Source organism: Hemibagrus wyckioides, linkage group LG16, assembly GCF_019097595.1.
Source record: "Hemibagrus wyckioides isolate EC202008001 linkage group LG16, SWU_Hwy_1.0, whole genome shotgun sequence".
NCBI lineage: Eukaryota > Metazoa > Chordata > Actinopteri > Siluriformes > Bagridae > Hemibagrus > Hemibagrus wyckioides.
This window is the reverse complement of record NC_080725.1, coordinates 15,857,906-15,882,639: the sequence shown is the minus strand read 5'-3', so window position 1 is coordinate 15,882,639 and position 24,734 is coordinate 15,857,906. Positions and strand designations below refer to the sequence as shown.

General features: G+C 43.0%; 1 protein-coding gene and 1 long non-coding RNA gene across 2 annotated transcripts in view; both read right to left on the bottom strand.

Annotated features, from left to right (window-relative positions):
• ehd1b (EH-domain containing 1b) overlaps positions 1–19,403 on the bottom strand; it is a 34,708-nt gene extending 15,305 nt beyond the window's left edge. The window contains exons 1-2 of the mRNA XM_058412596.1: positions 18,679–19,403; positions 17,633–17,730 (exon numbers count right to left, since the gene is read on the bottom strand). Of these exons, the coding sequence (XP_058268579.1) occupies positions 17,633–17,730; positions 18,679–19,079 (499 nt within the window). The 5' untranslated portion in view covers positions 19,080–19,403. The remainder of the gene's footprint in view (positions 1–17,632; positions 17,731–18,678) is intronic.
• Positions 19,404–20,907: 1,504 nt separating this feature from the next.
• On the bottom strand, positions 20,908–23,580 carry LOC131367250 (uncharacterized). The gene is made up of 2 exons (XR_009206915.1): positions 23,495–23,580; positions 20,908–22,076 (listed from the first exon to the last, which is right to left on the bottom strand). It is a non-coding gene; the product is annotated as an uncharacterized LOC131367250 (long non-coding RNA).
• Positions 23,581–24,734: the final 1,154 nt, after the last annotated feature.

Genomic DNA, 24,734 nt, shown 5'->3' with positions numbered 1-24,734 from the left:
TACACACACACACTCACTCACTAAAATACACACACACACTCACTCACTAAAATACACACACACACACACACACACACACACTCACTAAAATACACACACACACACACACTCACTAAAACACTGTCACACTCACTAAAACAGTCACACTCACTAAAACAGTCACACTCACTAAAACACAGTCACACTCACTAAAACACTCATACACTCACTAAAACACTGTCACACTCACTAAAACACTGTCACACTCACTAAAACACTGTCACACTCACTAAAACACTCACTCACTCACTAAAACACTCACTCACTCACTAAAACACTCACTCACTCACTAAAACACTCACTCACACTCACAAACACTCACTCACACTCACTAAAACACTCACACACTCTCACTAAAACACTCACACACTCACTAAAACACTCACTCACTCACTAAAACACTCACTCACACTCACTAAAACACTCACACACTCACTCACTAAAACACTCACACACTCACTCACTAAAACACACACACACTCACTAAAACACTCACTCACTCACTAAAACACTCAGTCACACTCACTAAAACACTCAGTCACACTCACTAAAACACGTACTCACTAACTCACTAAAACACGCACTCACTAACTCACTAAAACACGTACTCACTAACTCACTAAAACACGCACTCACTCACTAAAACACGCACTCACTCACTAAAACACGCACTCACTCACTAAAACACGCACTCACTCACTAAAACACGCACTCACTCACTCACTAAAACACGCACTCACTCACTCACTAAAACACTCACTCACTAAAACACGCACTCACTAAAACACGCACTCACTAAAACACGCACTCACTAAAACACGCACTCACTAAAACACGCACGCACTCACTCACTAAAACACGCACGCACTCACTCACTAAAACACGCACGCACTCACTCACTAAAACACGCACTCACTCACTCACTAAAACACGCACTCACTCACGCACTCACAAACACGCACTCACAAACACGCACTCACAAACACGCACTCACAAACACGCACTCACAAACACGCACTCACTAAAACACGCACTCACTAAAACACGCACTCACTAAAACACGCACTCACTCACTCACTAAAACACGCACTCACTCACTCACTAAAACACGCACTCACTCACTCACTAAAACACTCACTCACTAAAACACTCACTCACTAAAACACGCACTCACTAAAACACGCACTCACTAAAACACGCACTCACTAAAACACGCACTCACTAAAACACGCACTCACTAAAACACGCACTCACTCACACGCACTCACTCACTCACTAAAACACGCACTCACTCACACGCACTCACTCACTCACTGACACGCACTCACTCACTGACACGCACTCACTGACACGCACTCACTGACACGCACTCACTCACTGACACGCACTCACTGACACGCACTCACTCACTGACACACTCACTCACTAAAACACGCACTCACTGATGCACTCACTGACACTCACTCACTCACTGACACGCACTCACTCACTGACACGCACTCACTCACTGACACGCACTCACTCACTGACACGCATTCACTCACTGACACGCACTCACTCACTGACACGCACGCACTCACTGACACGCACGCACTCACTGACACGCACGCACTCACTGACACGCACTCACTCACTAAAACACTCATTCACTGACACACACTCACTGACTGACACACTCACTCACTAAAACACGCACTCACTGATGCACTCACTGACACGCACTCACTCACTGACACGCACTCACTCACACGCACGCACTCACTGACACGCACGCACTCACTGACACGCACTCACTCACTAAAACACTCATTCACTGACACACACTCACTGACTGACACACTCACTCACTGACACACACTCACTCACTCACTGACACGCACGCACTCACTCACTCACTGACACGCACGCACTCACTCACTCACTGACACGCACGCACTCACTCACTCACTGACACGCACGCACTCACTCACTCACTGACACACTCACTCACTGACACACACACTGACACGCACTCACTCACTGACACGCACTCACTCACTGACACGCACTCACTCACTGACACGCACTCACTCACTCACTGACACACACACTCACTGACACGCACTCATTCACTGACACACACTCACTGACTGACACACTCACTCACTGACACACACTCACTCACTCACTGACACGCACGCACTCACTCACTGACACGCACGCACTCACTCACTCACTGACACGCACGCACTCACTCACTCACTGACACGCACGCACTCACTCACTCACTGACACACTCACTCACTGACACACACACTCACTGACACACACACTCACTGACACACACTCACTGACACACACTCTCACTAAAACGCTCACTCACACTCACTAAAACACTCACTCACTCACTAAAACACTCACTCACTCACTAAAACACTCACTCACTCACTAAAACACTCACTCACTCACTCACTAAAACACTCACTCACTCACTAAAATACACACACACACTCACTAAAACACGCACTCACTCACTCACTAAAACACGCACTCACTCACTCACTAAAACACGCACTCACTAACTCACTAAAACACGCACTCACTAACTCACTAAAACACGCACTCACTAACTCACTAAAACACGCACTCACTAACTCACTAAAACACACACTCACTAACTCACTAAAACACACACTCACTAACTCACTAAAACACGCACTCACTAACTCACTCAAACACGCACTCACTCACTCAAACACGCACTCACTCACTCAAACACGCACTCACTCACTCAAACACGCACTCACTCACTCAAACACGCACTCACTCAAACACTCTCAAACACTCACTCAAACACTCACTCAAACACTCACTCACTCACTAAAACACGCACTCACTCACTCACTAAAACACGCACTCACTCACTAAAACACTCACTCACTAAAACACTCAGTCACACTCACTAAAACACTCAGTCACACACTAAAACACTCACTCACACTCACTAAAACACTCACTCACTCACTAAAACACTCACTCACTCACTAAAACACTCACTCACACACTAAAACACTCACTCACACACTAAAACACTCACTCACTCACTAAAACACTCACTCACTCACTAAAACACTCACTCACTCACTAAAACACGCACTCACTCACTCACTAAAACACGCACTCACTCACTCACTAAAACACGCACTCACTCACTCACTAAAACACGCACTCACTCACTCACTAAAACACGCACTCACTCACTCACTAAAACACGCACGCACTCACTCACTAAAACACGCACTCACTCACTAAAACACGCACTCACTAACTCACTAAAACACTCACTCACTAACTCACTAAAACACGCACTAACTCACTAAAACACGCACTCACTCACTAAAACACGCACTCACTCACTAAAACACGCACTCACTCACTAAAACACGCACTCACTCACTAAAACACGCACTCACTCACTAAAACACGCACTCACTAAAACACGCACTCACTCACTCAAACACGCACTCACTCACTCAAACACGCACTCACTCACTCAAACACGCACTCACTCACTCAAACACGCACTCACTCAAACACTCACTCAAACACTCACTCACTCACTAAAACACGCACTCACTCACTCACTAAAACACGCACTCACTCACTAAAACACTCACTCACTAAAACACTCACTCTCACTCACTAAAACACTCAGTCACACTCACTAAAACACTCACTCTCACTCACTAAAACACTCACTCTCACTCACAAACACTCACTCTCACTCACTAAAACACTCACTCTCACTCACTAAAATACACACACACACTCACTCACTAAAATACACACACACACTCACTCACTAAAATACACACACACACACACACTCACTAAAACACTGTCACACTCACTAAAACAGTCACACTCACTAAAACAGTCACACTCACTAAAACACAGTCACACTCACTAAAACACTCATACACTCACTAAAACACTGTCACACTCACTAAAACACTGTCACACTCACTAAAACACTGTCACACTCACTAAAACACTGTCACACTCACTAAAACACTCACTCACACACAAACTCACTCACACACAAACACTTACTCACTAAAATACACACACACACTCACTAAAACACTCAGTCACACTCACTAAAACACTGTCACACTCACTAAAACACTCACTCACTCACTAAAACACTCACTCACTCACTAAAACACTCACTCACACTCACAAACACTCACTCACACTCACTAAAACACTCACACACTCACTAAAACACTCACACACTCACTAAAACACTCACTCACTCACTAAAACACTCACTCACACTCACTAAAACACTCACACACTCACTCACTAAAACACTCACTCACTAAAACACTCACTCACTCACTAAAACACTCAGTCACACTCACTAAAACACGTACTCACTAACTCACTAAAACACGCACTCACTAACTCACTAAAACACGCACTCACTAACTCACTAAAACACGCACTCACTAACTCACTAAAACACGTACTCACTAACTCACTAAAACACGCACTCACTCACTCACTAAAACACGCACTCACTCACTAAAACACGCACTCACTCACTAAAACACGCACTCACTCACTCACTAAAACACGCACTCACTCACTCACTAAAACACGCACTCACTAAAACACGCACTCACTAAAACACGCACTCACTAAAACACGCACTCACTAAAACACGCACTCACTAAAACACGCACTCACTAAAACACGCACGCACTCACTCACTAAAACACGCACGCACTCACTCACTAAAACACGCACGCACTCACTCACTAAAACACGCACTCACTCACTCACTAAAACACGCACTCACAAACACGCACTCACAAACACGCACTCACAAACACGCACTCACAAACACGCACTCACAAACACGCACTCACTAAAACACGCACTCACTAAAACACGCACTCACTAAAACACGCACTCACTAAAACACGCACTCACTCACTAAAACACGCACTCACTCACTCACTAAAACACGCACTCACAAACACGCACTCACAAACACGCACTCACTAAAACACGCACTCACTAAAACACGCACTCACAAACACGCACTCACTAAAACACGCACTCACTAAAACACGCACTCACTAAAACACGCACTCACTAAAACACGCACTCACTAAAACACGCACTCACTAAAACACGCACTCACTAAAACACGCACTCACTAAAACACGCACTCACTAAAACACGCACTCACTAAAACACGCACTCACTAAAACACGCACTCACTAAAACACGCACTCACTAAAACACGCACTCACTCACTCACTAAAACACGCACTCACTCACTCACTAAAACACTCACTCACTAAAACACTCACTCACTAAAACACGCACTCACTAAAACACGCACTCACTAAAACACGCACTCACTAAAACACGCACTCACTAAAACACGCACTCACTAAAACACGCACTCACTAAAACACGCACTCACTAAAACACGCACTCACTAAAACACGCACTCACTAAAACACGCACTCACTAAAACACTCACTCACTAAAACACGCACTCACTAAAACACGCACTCACTAAAACACTCACTCACTAAAACACGCACTCACTAAAACACGCACTCACTAAAACACGCACTCACTAAAACACGCACTCACTAAAACACTCACTCACTAAAACACGCACTCACTAAAACACGCACTCACTAAAACACGCACTCACTCACTCACTAAAACACGCACTCACTCACTAAAACACGCACTCACTAAAACACTCACTCACTAAAACACGCACTCACTAAAACACGCACTCACTAAAACACGCACTCACAAACACGCACTCACAAACACGCACTCACAAACACGCACTCACAAACACGCACTCACAAACACGCACTCACAAACACGCACTCACAAACACGCACTCACAAACACGCACTCACAAACACGCACTCACAAACACGCACTCACAAACACGCACTCACTAAAACACGCACTCACTCACTCACTAAAACACGCACTCACTCACTCACTAAAACACGCACTCACTAAAACACGCACTCACTAAAACACGCACTCACTAAAACACGCACTCACTAAAACACTCACTCACTAAAACACGCACTCACTAAAACACGCACTCACTAAAACACGCACTCACTCACTCACTAAAACACGCACTCACTCACTCACTAAAACACGCACTCACTAAAACACTCACTCACTAAAACACGCACTCACTAAAACACGCACTCACTAAAACACGCACTCACTAAAACACGCACTCACTAAAACACGCACTCACTAAAACACGCACTCACTAAAACACGCACTCACTCACTCACTAAAACACGCACTCACTCACTCACTAAAACACGCACTCACTAAAACACTCACTCACTAAAACACGCACTCACTAAAACACGCACTCACAAACACGCACTCACAAACACGCACTCACAAACACGCACTCACAAACACGCACTCACAAACACGCACTCACAAACACGCACTCACAAACACGCACTCACAAACACGCACTCACAAACACGCACTCACAAACACGCACTCACAAACACGCACTCACAAACACGCACTCACTAAAACACGCACTCACTAAAACACGCACTCACTCACTCACTAAAACACGCACTCACTCACTCACTAAAACACGCACTCACTAAAACACGCACTCACTAAAACACGCACTCACTAAAACACGCACTCACTAAAACACGCACTCACTAAAACACGCACTCACTAAAACACGCACTCACAAACACGCACTCACAAACACGCACTCACAAACACGCACTCACAAACACGCACTCACAAACACGCACTCACAAACACGCACTCACAAACACGCACTCACAAACACGCACTCACAAACACGCACTCACTAAAACACGCACTCACTCACTCACTAAAACACGCACTCACTCACTCACTAAAACACGCACTCACTAAAACACGCACTCACTAAAACACGCACTCACTAAAACACGCACTCACTAAAACACGCACTCACTAAAACACGCACTCACAAACACGCACTCACAAACACGCACTCACAAACACGCACTCACTAAAACACGCACTCACTCACTCACTGAAACACGCACTCACTCACTCACTAAAACACGCACTCACTAAAACACGCACTCACTAAAACACGCACTCACTAAAACACGCACTCACTAAAACACGCACTCACTAAAACGCACTCACAAACACGCACTCACAAACACGCACTCACAAACACGCACTCACAAACACGCACTCACAAACACGCACTCACAAACACGCACTCACAAACACGCACTCACAAACACGCACTCACAAACACGCACTCACTAAAACACGCACTCACTAAAACACGCACTCACTCACTCACTAAAACACGCACTCACTCACTCACTAAAACACGCACTCACTAAAACACGCACTCACTAAAACACGCACTCACTAAAACACGCACTCACTAAAACACGCACTCACTAAAACACGCACTCACAAACACGCACTCACAAACACGCACTCACAAACACGCACTCACAAACACGCACTCACAAACACGCACTCACAAACACGCACTCACAAACACGCACTCACAAACACGCACTCACAAACACGCACTCACAAACACGCACTCACAAACACGCACTCACAAACACGCACTCACTAAAACACGCACTCACTCACTCACTAAAACACGCACTCACTCACTCACTAAAACACGCACTCACTAAAACACGCACTCACTAAAACACGCACTCACTAAAACACGCACTCACTAAAACACGCACTCACTAAAACACGCACTCACTAAAACACGCACTCACTAAAACACGCACTCACTCACTCACTAAAACACGCACTCACTCACTCACTAAAACACTCACTCACTAAAACACTCACTCACTAAAACACGCACTCACTAAAACACGCACTCACTAAAACACGCACTCACTAAAACGCACTCACTCACTAAAACGCACTCACTCACTAAAACACGCACTCACTAAAACACGCACTCACTAAAACACGCACTCACTAAAACACGCACTCACTAAAACACGCACTCACTCACTCACTAAAACACGCACTCACTAAAACACGCACTCACTAAAACACGCACTCACTAAAACACGTACGCACTCACTAAAACACGTACGCACTCACTAAAACACGTACGCACTCACTAAAACCCGCACGCACTCACTCACTAAAACACGCACTCACTAAAACATGCACGCACTCACTAAAACACGCACTCACTCACTCACTAAAACACGCACGCACTCACTCACTAAAACACGCACGCACTCACTCACTAAAACACGCACGCACTCACTCACTAAAACACGCACTCACTCACACTCACTAAAACACGCACTCACTCACTAAAACACGCACGCACTCACTCACTAAAACACGCACGCACTCACTAAAACACGCACGCACTCACTCACTAAAACACGCACGCACTCACTCACTAAAACACGCACGCACTCACTCACTAAAACACGCACGCACTCACTAAAACACGCACGCACTCACTCACTAAAACACGCACTCACTAAAACACGCACTCACTAAAACACGCACTCACTAAAACACGCACTCACTAAAACACGCACTCACTAAAACACGCACTCACTCACTCACTAAAACACGCACGCACTCACTCACTAAAACACGCACTCACTCACTCACTAAAACACGCACTCACTAAAACACGCACTCACTAAAACACGCACTCACTAAAACACGCACTCACTCACTCACTAAAACACGCACTCACTCACTCACTAAAACACGCACGCACTCACTCACTAAAACACGCACGCACTCACTCACTAAAACACGCACTCACTAAAACACGCACTCACTAAAACACGCACTCACTAAAACACGCACTCACTAAAACACGCACTCACTAAAACACGCACTCACTCACTCACTAAAACACGCACGCAAGCACTCACTCACTAAAACACGCACTCACTCACACTCACTAAAACACTCACTCACTAAAACACGCACGCACTCACTCACTAAAACACGCACTCACTCACTAAAACACGCACGCACTCACTCACTAAAACACGCACGCACTCACTCACTAAAACACGCACGCACTCACTCACTAAAACACGCACGCACTCACTCACTAAAACACGCACTCACTCACTCACTAAAACACGCACTCACTCACTCACTAAAACACGCACTCACTCACTCACTAAAACACGCACTCACTCACTCACTAAAACACGCACTCACTCACTCACTAAAACACGCACTCACTCACTCACTAAAACACGCACTCACTCACTAAAACACGCACTCACTCACTAAAACACGCACTCACTAAAACACGCACGCACTCACTCACTAAAACACGCACTCACTCACTCACTAAAACACGCACTCACTCACTAAAACACGCACGCACTCACTCACTAAAACACGCACGCACTCACTCACTAAAACACGCACTCACTAAAACACGCACTCACTAAAACACGCACTCACTAAAACACGTACGCACTCACTAAAACACGCACTCACTCACTCACTAAAACACGCACGCACTCACTCACTAAAACACGCACTCACTAAAACACGCACGCACTCACTAAAACACGCACTCACTCACTCACTAAAACACGCACGCACTCACTCACTAAAACACGCACTCACTCACACTCACTAAAACACGCACTCACTCACTAAAACACGCACGCACTCACTCACTAAAACACGCACTCACTAAAACACGCACTCACTAAAACACGCACGCACTAAAACACGCACGCACTAAAACACGCACGCACTAAAACACGCACGCACTCACTCACTAAAACACGCACGCACTCACTCACTAAAACACGCACGCACTCACTCACTAAAACACGCACGCACTCACACTCACTAAAACATTCACTCACTCACTAAAACACGCACGCACTCACTCACTAAAACACGCACGCACTAAAACACGCACTCACTAAAACACGCACTCACTAAAACACGCACTCACTAAAACACGCACTCACTAAAACACGCACTCACTCACACTCACTAAAACATTCACTCACTCACTAAAACACGCACGCACTCACTCACTAAAACACGCACGCACTAAAACACGCACTCACTAAAACACGCACTCACTAAAACACGCACTCACTAAAACACGCACTCACTAAAACACGCACTCACTAAAACACGCACGCACTAAAACACGCACGCACTAAAACACGCACGCACTAAAACACGCACGCACTCACTCACTAAAACACGCACGCACTCACTCACTAAAACACGCACGCACTCACACTCACTAAAACATTCACTCACTCACTAAAACACACACTCACTCACACTCACTAAAACATTCACTCACTCACTAAAATACACACACACACACTCACTCACTAAAACACTCACTCACTCACTAAAATACACACACACACACACTCACTAAAACACTCACTCACACTCACTAAAACACTGTCACACTCACTAAAACACTGTCACACTCACTAAAACACTGTCACACTCACACTCACTAAAACACTGTCACACTCACTAAAACACTGTCACACTCACACTCACTAAAACACTGTCACACTCACTAAAACACCCACACACTCACTAAAACACTGTCACACTCACTAAAACACTGTCACACTCACTAAAACACTGTCACACTCACTAAAACACTCACTCACACACTAAAACTCACTCACACACTAAAACACTCACTAAAATACACACACACACACACACTCACTAAAACACTCAGTCACACTCACTAAAACACTGTCACACTCACTAAAACACGCACTCACTAAAACACGCACTCACTAAAACACACACTCACTCACACTCACTAAAACATTCACTCACTCACTAAAACACACACTCACTCACACTCACTAAAATTCACTCACTCACTAAAATACACACACACACACTCACTCACTAAAACACTCACTCACTCACTAAAATACACACACACACACACTCACTAAAACACTCACTCACACTCACTAAAACACTGTCACACTCACTAAAACACTGTCACACTCACTAAAACACTGTCACACTCACTAAAACACTGTCACACTCACACTCACTAAAACACTGTCACACTCACTAAAACACCCACACACTCACTAAAACACTGTCACACTCACTAAAACACTGTCACACTCACTAAAACACTCACTCACACACTAAAACTCACTCACACACTAAAACACTCACTAAAATACACACACACACACACACTCACTAAAACACTCAGTCACACTCACTAAAACACTGTCACACTCACTAAAACACACACTCACTCAAACACGCACTCACTCACTCACTCAAACACGCACTCACTCACTCACTCAAACACGCACTCACTCACTCACTCAAACACGCACTCACTCACTCACTAAAACACGCACTCACTCACTAAAACACTCACTCACAAACACTCACTCACTAAAACACTCACTCACACTAAAACACTCACTCACACACTAAAACACTCACTCACACTCACTAAAACACTCACTCACTCACACTCACTAAAACACTCACTCACACACTAAAACTCACTCACACACAAACACTCACTCACTAAAATACACACACACACACTCACTAAAACACTGTCACACTCACTAAAACACTGTCACACTCACTAAAACACTCACTCACTCACACTCACTAAAACACTCACTCACACACTAAAACTCACTCACACACAAACACTCACTCACTAAAATACACTCACTCACACTCACTAAAACACTGTCACACTCACTAAAACACTGTCACACTCACTAAAACACTCACTCACACTCACTAAAACACTCACACTCACTCACTAAAACACTCACTCACACACTCACTCACTAAAACACTCACTCACTAAAACACTCACTCACTAAAACACTCACTCACACTCACTAAAACACTCACTCACACTCACTAAAACACTCACTCACTAAAACACTCACTCACTAAAACACTCACTCACTAAAACACTCACTCACTAAAACACACACTCACTAAAACACTCACTCACTCAAATACTCACTCTCACTCACTCACTCACACACTCACTCACTAAAACACTCACTCACTCAAATACACACACACTCACTCACTAAAACACTCACTCACACTCACTAAAACACTCACTCACACTCACTAAAACACTCACTCACACTCACTCACACTCACTAAAACACTCACTCACTCACTAAAATACCCACACACACACTCACTAAAACACGTACTCACTAACTCACTAAAACACGTACTCACTAACTCACTAAAACACGCACTCACTAACTCACTAAAACACGTACTCACTAACTCACTAAAACACGCACTCACTCACTAAAACACGCACTCACTCACTCACTAAAACACGCACTCACTCACTAAAACACTCACGCACTCACTCACTAAAACACGCACTCACTCACTAAAACACGCACTCACTCACTCACTAAAACACGCACTCACTCACTCACTAAAACACGCACTCACTCACTAAAACACACACTCACTCACTAAAACACGCACTCACTCACTCACTAAAACACGCACTCACTCACTCACTAAAACACGCACTCACTCACTCACTAAAACACGCACTCACTCACTCACTAAAACACGCACTCACTAAAACACGCACTCACTCACTAAAACACGCACTCACTAAAACACTCACTCACTAAAACACGCACTCACTAAAACACGCACGCACTCACTCACTAAAACACGCACGCACTCACTCACTAAAACACGCACTCACTCACTCACTAAAACACGCACTCACTCACTCACTAAAACACGCACTCACTCACACTCACTAAAACACGCACTCACTCACTAAAACACGCACGCACTCACTCACTAAAACACGCACTCACTCACTAAAACACGCACGCACTCACTCACTAAAACACGCACGCACTCACTCACTAAAACACGCACTCACTAAAACACGCACGCACTCACTCACTAAAACACGCACTCACTAAAACACGCACTCACTAAAACACGCACTCACTAAAACACGCACTCACTAAAACACGCACTCACTAAAACACGCACTCACTAAAACACGCACTCACTAAAACACGCACTCACTCACTCACTAAAACACGCACTCACTCACTAAAACACGCACTCACTAAAACACGCACTCACTAAAACACGCACTCACTAAAACACGCACTCACTCACTAAAACACGCACTCACTCACTAAAACACGCACTCACTCACTAAAACACGCACTCACTCACTAAAACACGCACTCACTAAAACACGCACTCACTAAAACACGCACTCACTAAAACACGCACTCACTCACTCACTAAAACACGCACGCACTCACTCACTAAAACACGCACTCACTAAAACACGCACTCACTAAAACACGCACTCACTCACTAAAACACGCACTCACTCACTAAAACACGCACTCACTCACTAAAACACGCACTCACTCACTAAAACACGCACTCACTAAAACACGCACTCACTAAAACACGCACTCACTAAAACACGCACTCACTAAAACACGCACGCACTCACTCACTAAAACACGCACGCACTCACTCACTAAAACACGCACGCACTCACTCACTAAAACACGCACGCACTCACTAAAACACGCACGCACTCACTCACTAAAACACGCACTCACTCACTAAAACACGCACGCACTCACTCACTAAAACACTCACTCACTAAAACACGCACTCACTAAAACACGCACTCACTAAAACACGCACTCACTAAAACACGCACTCACTAAAACACGCACGCACTAAAACACGCACGCACTCACTCACTAAAACACGCACGCACTCACTCACTAAAACACGCACGCACTCACACTCACTAAAACATTCACTCACTCACTAAAATACACACACACACACACTCACTAAAACACTCACTCACACTCACTAAAACAGTCACACTCACTAAAACACTGTCACACTCACTAAAACACTGTCACACTCACTAAAACACCCACACACTCACTAAAACACTGTCACACGCACTAAAACACTCACTCACACTCACTAAAACACTGTCACACTCACTAAAACACTCACTCACACACTAAAACTCACTCACACACTAAAACACTCACTAAAATACACACACACACACACACTAAAACACTCAGTCACACTCACTAAAACACTGTCACACTCACTAAAACACTGTCACACTCACTAAAACACTGTCACACTCACACTCACTAAAACACTGTCACACTCACTAAAACACTGTCACACTCACTAAAACACTGTCACACTCACTAAAACACTGTCACACTCACACTCACTAAAACACTGTCACACTCACTAAAACACCCACACACTCACTAAAACACTGTCACACTCACTAAAACACTCACTCACACACTCACTCACTAAAACACTCACTCACACTCACTAAAACACTCACTCACACTCACTAAAACACTCACTCACTAAAACACTCACTCACTAAAACACTCACTCACTAAAACACTCACTCACTAAAACACTCACTCACTCACTAAAACACTCACTCACACACTCACTCACTAAAACACTGTCACACTCACTCACACACTCACTCACTAAAACACTCACTCACACACTCACTCACTAAAACACTCACTCACACACTCACTCACTAAAACACTCACTCACACACTCACTCACTAAAACACTCACTCACACTCACTAAAACACTCACTCACACTCACTAAAACACTCACTCACTAAAACACTCACTCACACACTCACTCACTAAAACACTGTCACACTCACTAAAACACTCACTCACACTCACTAAAACACTCACTCACTAAAACACTCACTCACTAAAACACTCACTCACTAAAACACTCACTCACTCACTAAAACACTCACTCTCACTCAAATACACTCACTCACACTCACTCACACTCACTCACTCACTCACTCACTCACTCACTCACTCACTAAAACACTCAGTCACACTCACTAAAACACTCAGTCACACTCACTAAAACACTCAGTCACACTCACTAAAACACTCAGTCACACTCACTAAAACACGTACTCACTAACTCACTAAAACACGCACGCACTCACTCACTAAAACACGCACGCACTCACTCACTAAAACACGCACGCACTCACTCACTAAAACACGCACGCACTCACTCACTAAAACACGCACTCACTCACTAAAACACGCACGCACTCACTCACTAAAACACGCACGCACTCACTCACTAAAACACGCACTCACTCACTAAAACACGTACTCACTAACTCACTAAAACACGCACGCACTCACTCACTAAAACACGCACGCACTCACTCACTAAAACACGCACGCACTCACTCACTAAAACACGCACTCACTCACTCACTAAAACACGCACTCACTCACTCACTAAAACACGCACTCACTCACTCACTAAAACACTCACTCTCACTCACTAAAACACTCACACACTCACTCACTAAAACACTCACTCACTCACTAAAATACACACACACTCACTAAAACACTCACTCACACTCACTGACACTCACTAAAACACTCACTCTCACTCACTAAAATACACACACACACTCACTAAAACACTCACTCACACTCACTGACACTAAAACACTCAGTCACTAAAACACTCAGTCACACTCACTAAAACACTCACTAAAACACGCACTCACTCACTAAAACACGCACTCACTCACTAAAACACGCACGCACTCACTAAAACACGCACGCACTCACTAAAACACGCACTCACTAAAACACGCACTCACTCACTAAAACACGCACTCACTAAAACACTCATTCACTCTCATACTCACTCACTCTCATACTCACTCACTCTCATACTCACTCACTCTCATACTCACTCACTCTCATACTCACTCACTCACACACACACTGAATGACCACTGAAACGATCATCTCTAATACTGTAAATAATGTTGGTCTTAGCACTACCAGGTACAGGTGGGGAACAGATCAGAGTTATGGAGGAGACATCAACAGACTGAGGATCTCTACACCATAGCAGAACAAACAATGCTTAGAAGTGACCAAAGGAACGGTCCACTAGCAAATTACTTTCCAAATGAAGCAGATAAAATTTATAAAATCAGCCCGACATGTTTAAAAATAATACCCCAAAAACATTCATCCTTAAATACTTAAATAGAAGTGAACACATATTATAAATATATAAATATGGACAAATGTTAAACTGATGCATTAAAGACAAAAGTCCTCCTTTCTTTCTCTCTCGCTCTCTCTCTCTCTCTCTCTCACACACACACACAATGATTAAAGTGAGATCAGTGCTCCAGCAACCCAGAAAGAGTAAAAATAGGAGTTTTCTGTTTGTCCTATGATGTGACAGACAGCAGGAACCGGAGTGAAGGTCACTGCGTCACAGGAACGATAAGGTCTGACCATGTTTTACAGGAAGAAAGTCATAAATAGTGCTTCACTTTCGCAGAAGTTGTGTAATGCGAGATGAGATGCACAAATGATGAATAAAATTTTAAAAAAAAAATCCTAACATGAGCCCAAACTGGACAACATGTACATTATGTACACAACAGAAATTCACACACGTGCAAGAGCAAGGTTTTAGCATGTGAGGTCAGTGTCACCAGCGCATGAGTCTGGTCAGTGCATTCAGTTTTACTTACATGTTTCATAATGAATCTTAACAGATTCATTAAGATTGATCTCTATACTGATGGAGAGCATTCGTGGACATATTATAGATCAAGTATATCTAATTAAATATAGCTTTATAAAGTAAAGTAGAAGTAATTATTGGGGGCATCAGGTTATTTTTTTTATAATGATCTGGTGAACACAGACGCACGAAAAACTACTAGATAAATGAATTTTATTGAAATATTGAAATCTGCCAAGAAATAAACATTAGCACAGAGCAGCCGGTTTCAAGTTTTTAAATTCTGTAATAATTCTGTAATATATTTTCTATATGTGTGTAAACTCATCCCTTATCACAGTTCCACTTCCTGAACACACACACACATTTTATTTCAGAAAAAAATGTATCTTAAAAGAAAATTCAATTTCTTAGCCACACCCAGAAACCACTCACACACACACACAAATACACACACAGACTAACAGCTAATTCTCCTGTTGCAGCTTTTTTTGACTATAAAACACCATAAACCCCACAAATACATATTGATTTATTTATATCTCCACATTCTCATGCGTTCCGATCATTCTGGGTTTCTAGCAATGACAAAAAACACACAGTGTAACGTAATGTAAACAGGACAGCTAAAAATAAGTCAGCTGGAGGAAACGAGACACAGAAACTTTTGACATTTCATCCTATAGAAGAAGCGAGAATGGGCAGTGTGCTAAACTGGTATTAAAACTTGAACTTAGTTGAACTAGTTTTAACAGAATGTGTGTGTGTGTGTGTTCTGTTTTCTAGTGATTGGGTGGAGCTTTAAAATAGCAGATGAACACTAAGCAGTGATGAAGTGCTAGTGCACATACCACGACTGATCCTCTGCTTTTCTCCAGACAGAATTCCCGGTGTGTCAATGATGCTGATACTCTCCAGCACAGGATTGGGCAGCTGAGCACACACAAACCTGCAGACACAAACACACACACACAGTGACTTTACACAAAACTGCACTCAAAACACACAGACTGTAACTTGCACACACACAGACACACACTTAGCGAACCCCTACACACTGACATTCCCTATGTAGTCCCTCAGTAACCTTCAAGTGCCCTTTAACCATCAGTGCTAAGGGCAAACAATGTGCTGACTAAAGACACACACACACACACTTTCACTGACTCTCTATAAAATGCTGAGTGGGATTTCAGTGCTGACTCTCTTCTAACACAAACCACTCACATTAATTGAACTCATCTAATGAACAAAATGAACCTGATTCATTACTTCCACACTCAAACACAATGCTGTGTATTCTCTATATACTGTGTGTGTGTGTAACACATTCACTGCTGTGTTACAAGATTTTATGATAAGGACACACTCGCTGACATTCAGCTGTCCTCTAAACACTGAACACTTTATTATTTTTCTGTCTGTAAGTGTGATCATCAGCTCAGATTCTTCCTTCTGTCTATAATTATTCGGTTCTTTTTCTGTTTTCTCTTCTTTCTTTCAATCTAGAATCTGATTTTATTAGTAGTGTTTGAGAGAGATACCTGTTAAAATGGTGGGTGTGTGCATGTGTGTGTGAGTGGGTGACCTGTTGAGGAAGGTGTGTGTGTGTGTGTGTGTGATTTGTTGAGAAACGTGCATGTGTGTGTGTGTGTGAGAGAGAGAGAGGGTGACCTGTTGAAGGTGTGTGTGTGTGTGTGTGTGTGTGTGTGAGAGAGAGAGAGAGGGTGACCTGTTGAAGAAGGTGTGTGTGTGTGTTTGGTTGAAGAAGGTGTGTGTGTTTTCTTGAGGAAGGTGTGTGTGTGTGTGATTTGTTGAGGAAGGTAGGTGCGTGCGTGTGTGTTTTCTTGAGGAAGGTGCGCGTGTGTGTGTGTGTGAGTGAGAGAGAGAGAGAAACCTGTTGAGAAAAGCGTTTCCGAAGGCGTTGAGTTTGCGGAACGGTTTTTTCGGGTCCACCACCAGCGCGTTTCCGGGGACGAGCCCGTCCTGCTCTCCGTGCATCACCGCGATGAAGGAGTCGGTGGTGGGCTCAGGTCCGATCCGCATGCCGGGGAAGTCGTGCTCCAGCAGGTGACGGATGAAGGTGGTCTTCCCGGTAGAGTACTGTCCCACTAACAGCACCATGGGCTTGTTATCGAAGTCCGCGTCCTCCAGAGCCGGAGAATGAAAGTCATGGTAGCGGTACGCCTCCTCTAACGGCAGTAACTTTGTCCGGTAAAGCCGCTTCAGACCGTCCGCCACCGTCTGGAACAGCTCCGGATCTTTCTTCTTCCCGTCCTTGTTCGCCCAGGAAAACATACTGCTGTTCGGGTGAAATGTAAACTCGGGTCACTTGGTAAATCTTTCCACATAAACTCAGTCAGGATGCCGCTCGCGCCCAGATACACGCTTAATTTCCCCACAGACTCATTAAAGACTAAAAAACGAGACGATCTTCCTCTTCTCAGCGTTCAGAAACCACAGTCTGAGAGTGAGCTAGTTTACAGAGATTAGAATTAAAAAGAAAAGAATTAAAGGCGTTAATAAAAACTTCACTTGTAATACCTCTATGCGCCTCACTCCGAGCTCGCGCTCTCACAGCCAGTGTGTATGAGTATTATATATACTTGTATGTGTGTGTGCGCAAATGCTCGAGCGCTCCCTACAACACAGCTGTTGCAGAGCCTGGGGAGGGGGGGCTTTTTTCTTGTCAAAATAAAAGCTTACTAAGTGCCTGCAGAACTAAACACAGCCAGGAAAGCAGAGCAGTTGTGAATAAAAGAGATTCTATGTTTTGTTAATAATATTTTGTATTTATGAATGGACTTTTATTTTTATAAGGAATATTGTAAGGGACTTTTATTTTGCCGAAATATATTGAGCAGTGCCTTTATTTTGGAGGGGTCGGTGTAATTAGGGAAGAAGAGAAAAATAAAAGAAAGGCTACGAATGAAGAGTTCGTCGTCTTGTCCGTGTTTTATTATTGTTATTAAGCCCCCTGAACACCTCAACTATTACACAGTTAAAGTGAAAGTGTTCCCTACACTGTGGGAATAAAATGCGTTTCTGGAATTCCCTAAAAATCACAGAGAGAGAGAGAGAGAGAGAGAGAGAGAAAGAGAGAGTAAGGAATGAGTGGGGAAAACCCTAAGCTATGTCCCAAAAGTCACATGACTTCAGTGTCGGCTTAAAGACACCCTGGAATGACAAGCAGAAAACCTTCCAAGAAGGCATAGTGAAACTCTTCTGTGTGACTCCAGATAGTGAGATTATAAATGATGATAGTGTACAGGTGCAAAAGTGAAAGTGAAAATGTGTGTTTACAAGATGAGCAGATTTGTGAATAAGAGTACTAAAATGAGCAACAGTCTTTATGATGAATCCACAACGTGGGATTAATTACTGAGGAAAAGTTGAGTGTTAAATCTTTAGTGTGTCCAGAGAGTGAGACAGAGAGAGAAAGAGAAATAGAGAGAGAGAGAGAGAGTATGACAAAGAGAGACAGAGACTGTGTGAGAGAGAGAGAGAGAGAGAGAGAGAGAAGGAAAGAGACAGAGATAGTGTGAGAGAGACAGAGAGAGAGTGAGACAGAGAGAGAGAGAAGGAAAGAGAGAGAGTGAGACAGAAAGAGAGAGAGAGCAGGATTGTGTGTACAGCTAAAAGTGTTATTATGACAGTGAGGAAGTCAATCAGTGAGCCATAACAGAATTAATCACCTAACATTACATATCAGTTTCATAATATTACACATGAGGAGTGTGTGAGGCCTTCCACAGTGCAAGCGTGAACATCAAGACCTACTCCAAAGTGCAAGTGAAAGTGTGTAAGCCAGAGAAATCCCCAAGTCAGGGCAGTCACCATGGTGATGTCATATAGCACAGCTTCATGATGGTGTGTAGCTTTCTCCAAATGGATGTGCTGTCTGTCTTTTATGACAAATAATTTACAAATATATGACCCACAGAGGCAAAGTTCACACACACACATGCACACGTGCACACACACACACACACACACACAGTCCCTCTCAGTGTGTGTGTGTACCTGTAAACAAAAAAATAGTGAAATCCTGTTTTTATTAAACTGCTGTTATGTAAATCTCCGATTTCATTTTTTGTTTGCTTTAAAGATGACAAAAGACACACACTGCTCCCAGAACATGTTTATTAGTTTTCACTTTTCAGATTTCTTTTTCCAACATTCAAGTTTTCAAAGGTTTCCAAGCACTCATTTTCCCTGTTATATGAACTCAGGCTCTGTTCTAATAACCAAGCTCACTCTCTAATCTGTCTTGACAGAAAAGTGTACAGGTTTTATTAAATACACGGGAAGTAATGTAGATTTAATCTAATAAACAGACTCCAAACATATTGGTTATTTGAACAAAATTCTATACATAAATAAAACTACATAAAGTGACAGAACGTTACACACACAGGCTGTGTCTCAATACACAATTTAATACACAAATGACACAAACACAATGATAACTCAATCTTGTGTGTGTGAAGGTGGGCGGGGCAGTGGCCTACAGAACTGACAGGCAGTCCAACTGAAAATACTGGCTGTCAATTCATAGGTCATCACCCAGCCACCCAATCAGAAGTATCTACTGATTAATATGCAAATATATGCACAAATACATATTCTCAGTGTCTCTGATTGGTCAGTGTTTGTTAGAGGAAAAAGCCTTTATTTGTCACATATACATTATAGCAAGATGATATATATCATATAGAAATTCTTTTCTTCACAGCTTGTTAAGGAGTGCAGAGAGCTAACAGCCATAACCAAGAGCCCAGCAGGAGCAGTTTAGTGGTGATGGGACTTAAACCCCTGCCCTGCTGAGCAGTAATGCAGCACCTTGAGTCACCACTGCAGCCCCACCGAGTCACTGGTACTGCCCCACCGAGCCGCTGGTATTGCCCCACACTCACACTGTTAGTAACATAGAGAGTATAGCACACATGCTGCATCCAAAATCACAAAGCAACCAAAGAACACTTCACAAATTCATTATGCTCTTAGCAGACAGCAACGAGATACTGTAGTCATGAATGTTAGCTATTAGCCATTAACAAATACTGTGAGATTGTACAGACTTATTAGACTGTGGCTCAGCTGAAGGTTGCACTGAAAGGGGTCAGGGGTCAGGGGTGACTCTCTGCAAGTAACAGCAGCTCCACTGGAGTTCACACACACACATTCCACATGGAGTTGCTGTTACAAGCAGTTAGTTCCATGAGAGAGAGAGAGAGAGAGAGAGAGAGAGAACAGCACCATCTTTGGATCAGAGTAAGGAACTGCAGCACACACCTGTTAGAGAGAGAGAGAGAGAGAGAGAGAGAGAGTGACTTTGACCTCCTTATCCTTTTTATGACAGGGTTTATGATGCTGCAGCGAGCAAAGGGCTCTGAGCTCCTGATAACACACACATACACACACACCTTTATTACACCAGCAAACACACACACACACACACACAGAATGGTGTCTCTGTCTCTTAGTTTTTTATTTCAATTCTGCATGAATCACTTCTTAAACTCAGATAAAACCTTTGGTCTGTGTGTGTGTGTGTGTGTGATGTTAGACTTTGCCTGGCTGTAAAGATTGTTAATATTCAGAAAAACAAAACAATAAAGTAATTAAGCAAAGTTCACAGTGTGTTTCATCCTCTTACCTGAACACACTCATTCTCACAGTTTTTATATTTCACACTAAAATCAGATTTTACACACACACACACACACACACACACACACACACACACACACACACACACACATATATTCCTTAGGCAATAATGCATTCTGGGTATTTTGAGAGGGTTAGAGCTTTAGAGGAGTTATAATTAAACAGAGTGACTCATTATTTTAGACTGTGGTTTTGGACGTGGCCAATTGAGGAACTGCAGCAGTGCATTGTGGGATTTTACATTCTGTTTAAATGTGACTCCTGAACACTATATTACTGAACACTCTATCACTCAACACTGTATAACTGAACGCTCTATCACTCAACACTGTATAACTGAACACTCTATCACTCAACACTATATTACTGAACGCTGTATCACTCAACACTGTATAACTGAACACTCTATCACTCAACACTATATTACTGAACGCTGTATCACTCAACACTATATTACTGAACACTGTATCACTCAACACTGTATAACTGAACGCTCTATCACTCAACACTATATTACTGAACACTCTATCACTCAACACTATATTACTGAACACTCTATCACTCAACACTATATTACTGAATGCTGTATCACTCAACACTATATTACTGAACACTCTATCACTCAACACTATATTACTGAATGCTGTATCACTCAACACTATATTACTGAACACTCTATCACTCAACACTGTATAACTGAACGCTCTATCACTCAACACTATATTACTGAACACTCTATCACTCAACACTATATTACTGAATGCTGTATCACTCAACACTATATTACTGAACACTCTATCACTCAACACTGTGTCTGTGTTCAATAATTATATCATAATGGAACATCATATTTAAATGAATATAGCTACATATGTATTTCTATAATATTTAATAACACACACACACACACACTTCACAGCAGGAAGTCAATATGAAAAGCATACACATTTAACGTATACGTGTCCACTCTTTTACTTGTTCTCTCTCACACACACACACACACTCATACACACTGACTGTAGAGTCATAGATTTACTCACCTTCAGTGGCGTTCCCTTTGAGGACTTTCTGCAAAACACATTTTTACACACACACACAACCTGTATTAGCAGAGCGGAGGTGTCAGGCGCTCAGGAAGAGAGTGAGTGTGTGACTGAGAGCAGCAGGTTAATGTAATGTGGAACTGCATTCTTGTTAATCATTACACACCACATCAATATTTAACTAACACATAGCCCAGCCCTCCACACACACACACACACACACACACACACACACACACACACATGGCCAGCTTATTGTCGGATTTTTTGTAAATTTTGTGTAATTAGACTCATTGACGTTCTAGAGAAGCCGTGAAAGATTCCCACTGAGGAACTGATTTAACCAAATAAACTCAAGAATAAACTAAATAAAATTCATGAATTCATGAAAGTTTTAAAGGTTCAGCAAACACAAATGATGACATATACCTACATCTCTGAATATTCAAATTAGAACACATCTCTCCTCTTAATTAGGTTATATCACTAATATTAGCTAGCTTAGCTGGTTGGTTTGATCATTATTAGTTCAGTGACTCTCACTCCAGCGGGATTTCAGGGTTGTGTTCATTTTCTCAAACCCAGTCAGAATATAATGTTACTTTACCCTGACAACAACCATCGGTGCATCACAAACATTGGCTAAATGAGGTAGCTAACTTGGCATCCAGGTTCTATGGCTAGAAATCTCCAAAAGTTTTCACAAATCGAAAAATTAGAATCAGGACCAGTTTAAAATGATGATTTTCAGAGCAGCACACACACCCAACCCACCAATCAGAGCGTAGAGCTCCCTCACTCAATGAGCGTGTGTTAATCAACCGTGATCAATTCACATTTGCTATGTCAGCTTTATTACAGTTATAATACTGCACACACACTCACAGACTCTGGACTCTCCACGCACACAGGATGAGGGTTTAATAGTCTAATAAAAATTCCTGTATGACAAGAAAGTTAATTATTGTCTCACACACAGAGCCACAATTATGGCTGATTTTAATAATTTAAAAAAAGAGTTTATTACACATGTCTTGAACATCAAGTAGAGACAGAAGTGTGATTAATTATTCTTAATTTACAAATATTTCGATGATATTATGGCTCTGAAGGGGTGTGTGTGGGATGGTGACCAGTAAAGACTCCTAACTTTTTTTGTATGTGTGTTATCTTATCACAGGAGAGACTGGGTGTGGTTTATGTGCACAGGGTTAGGTGTAAGAGCAAAACTCACACA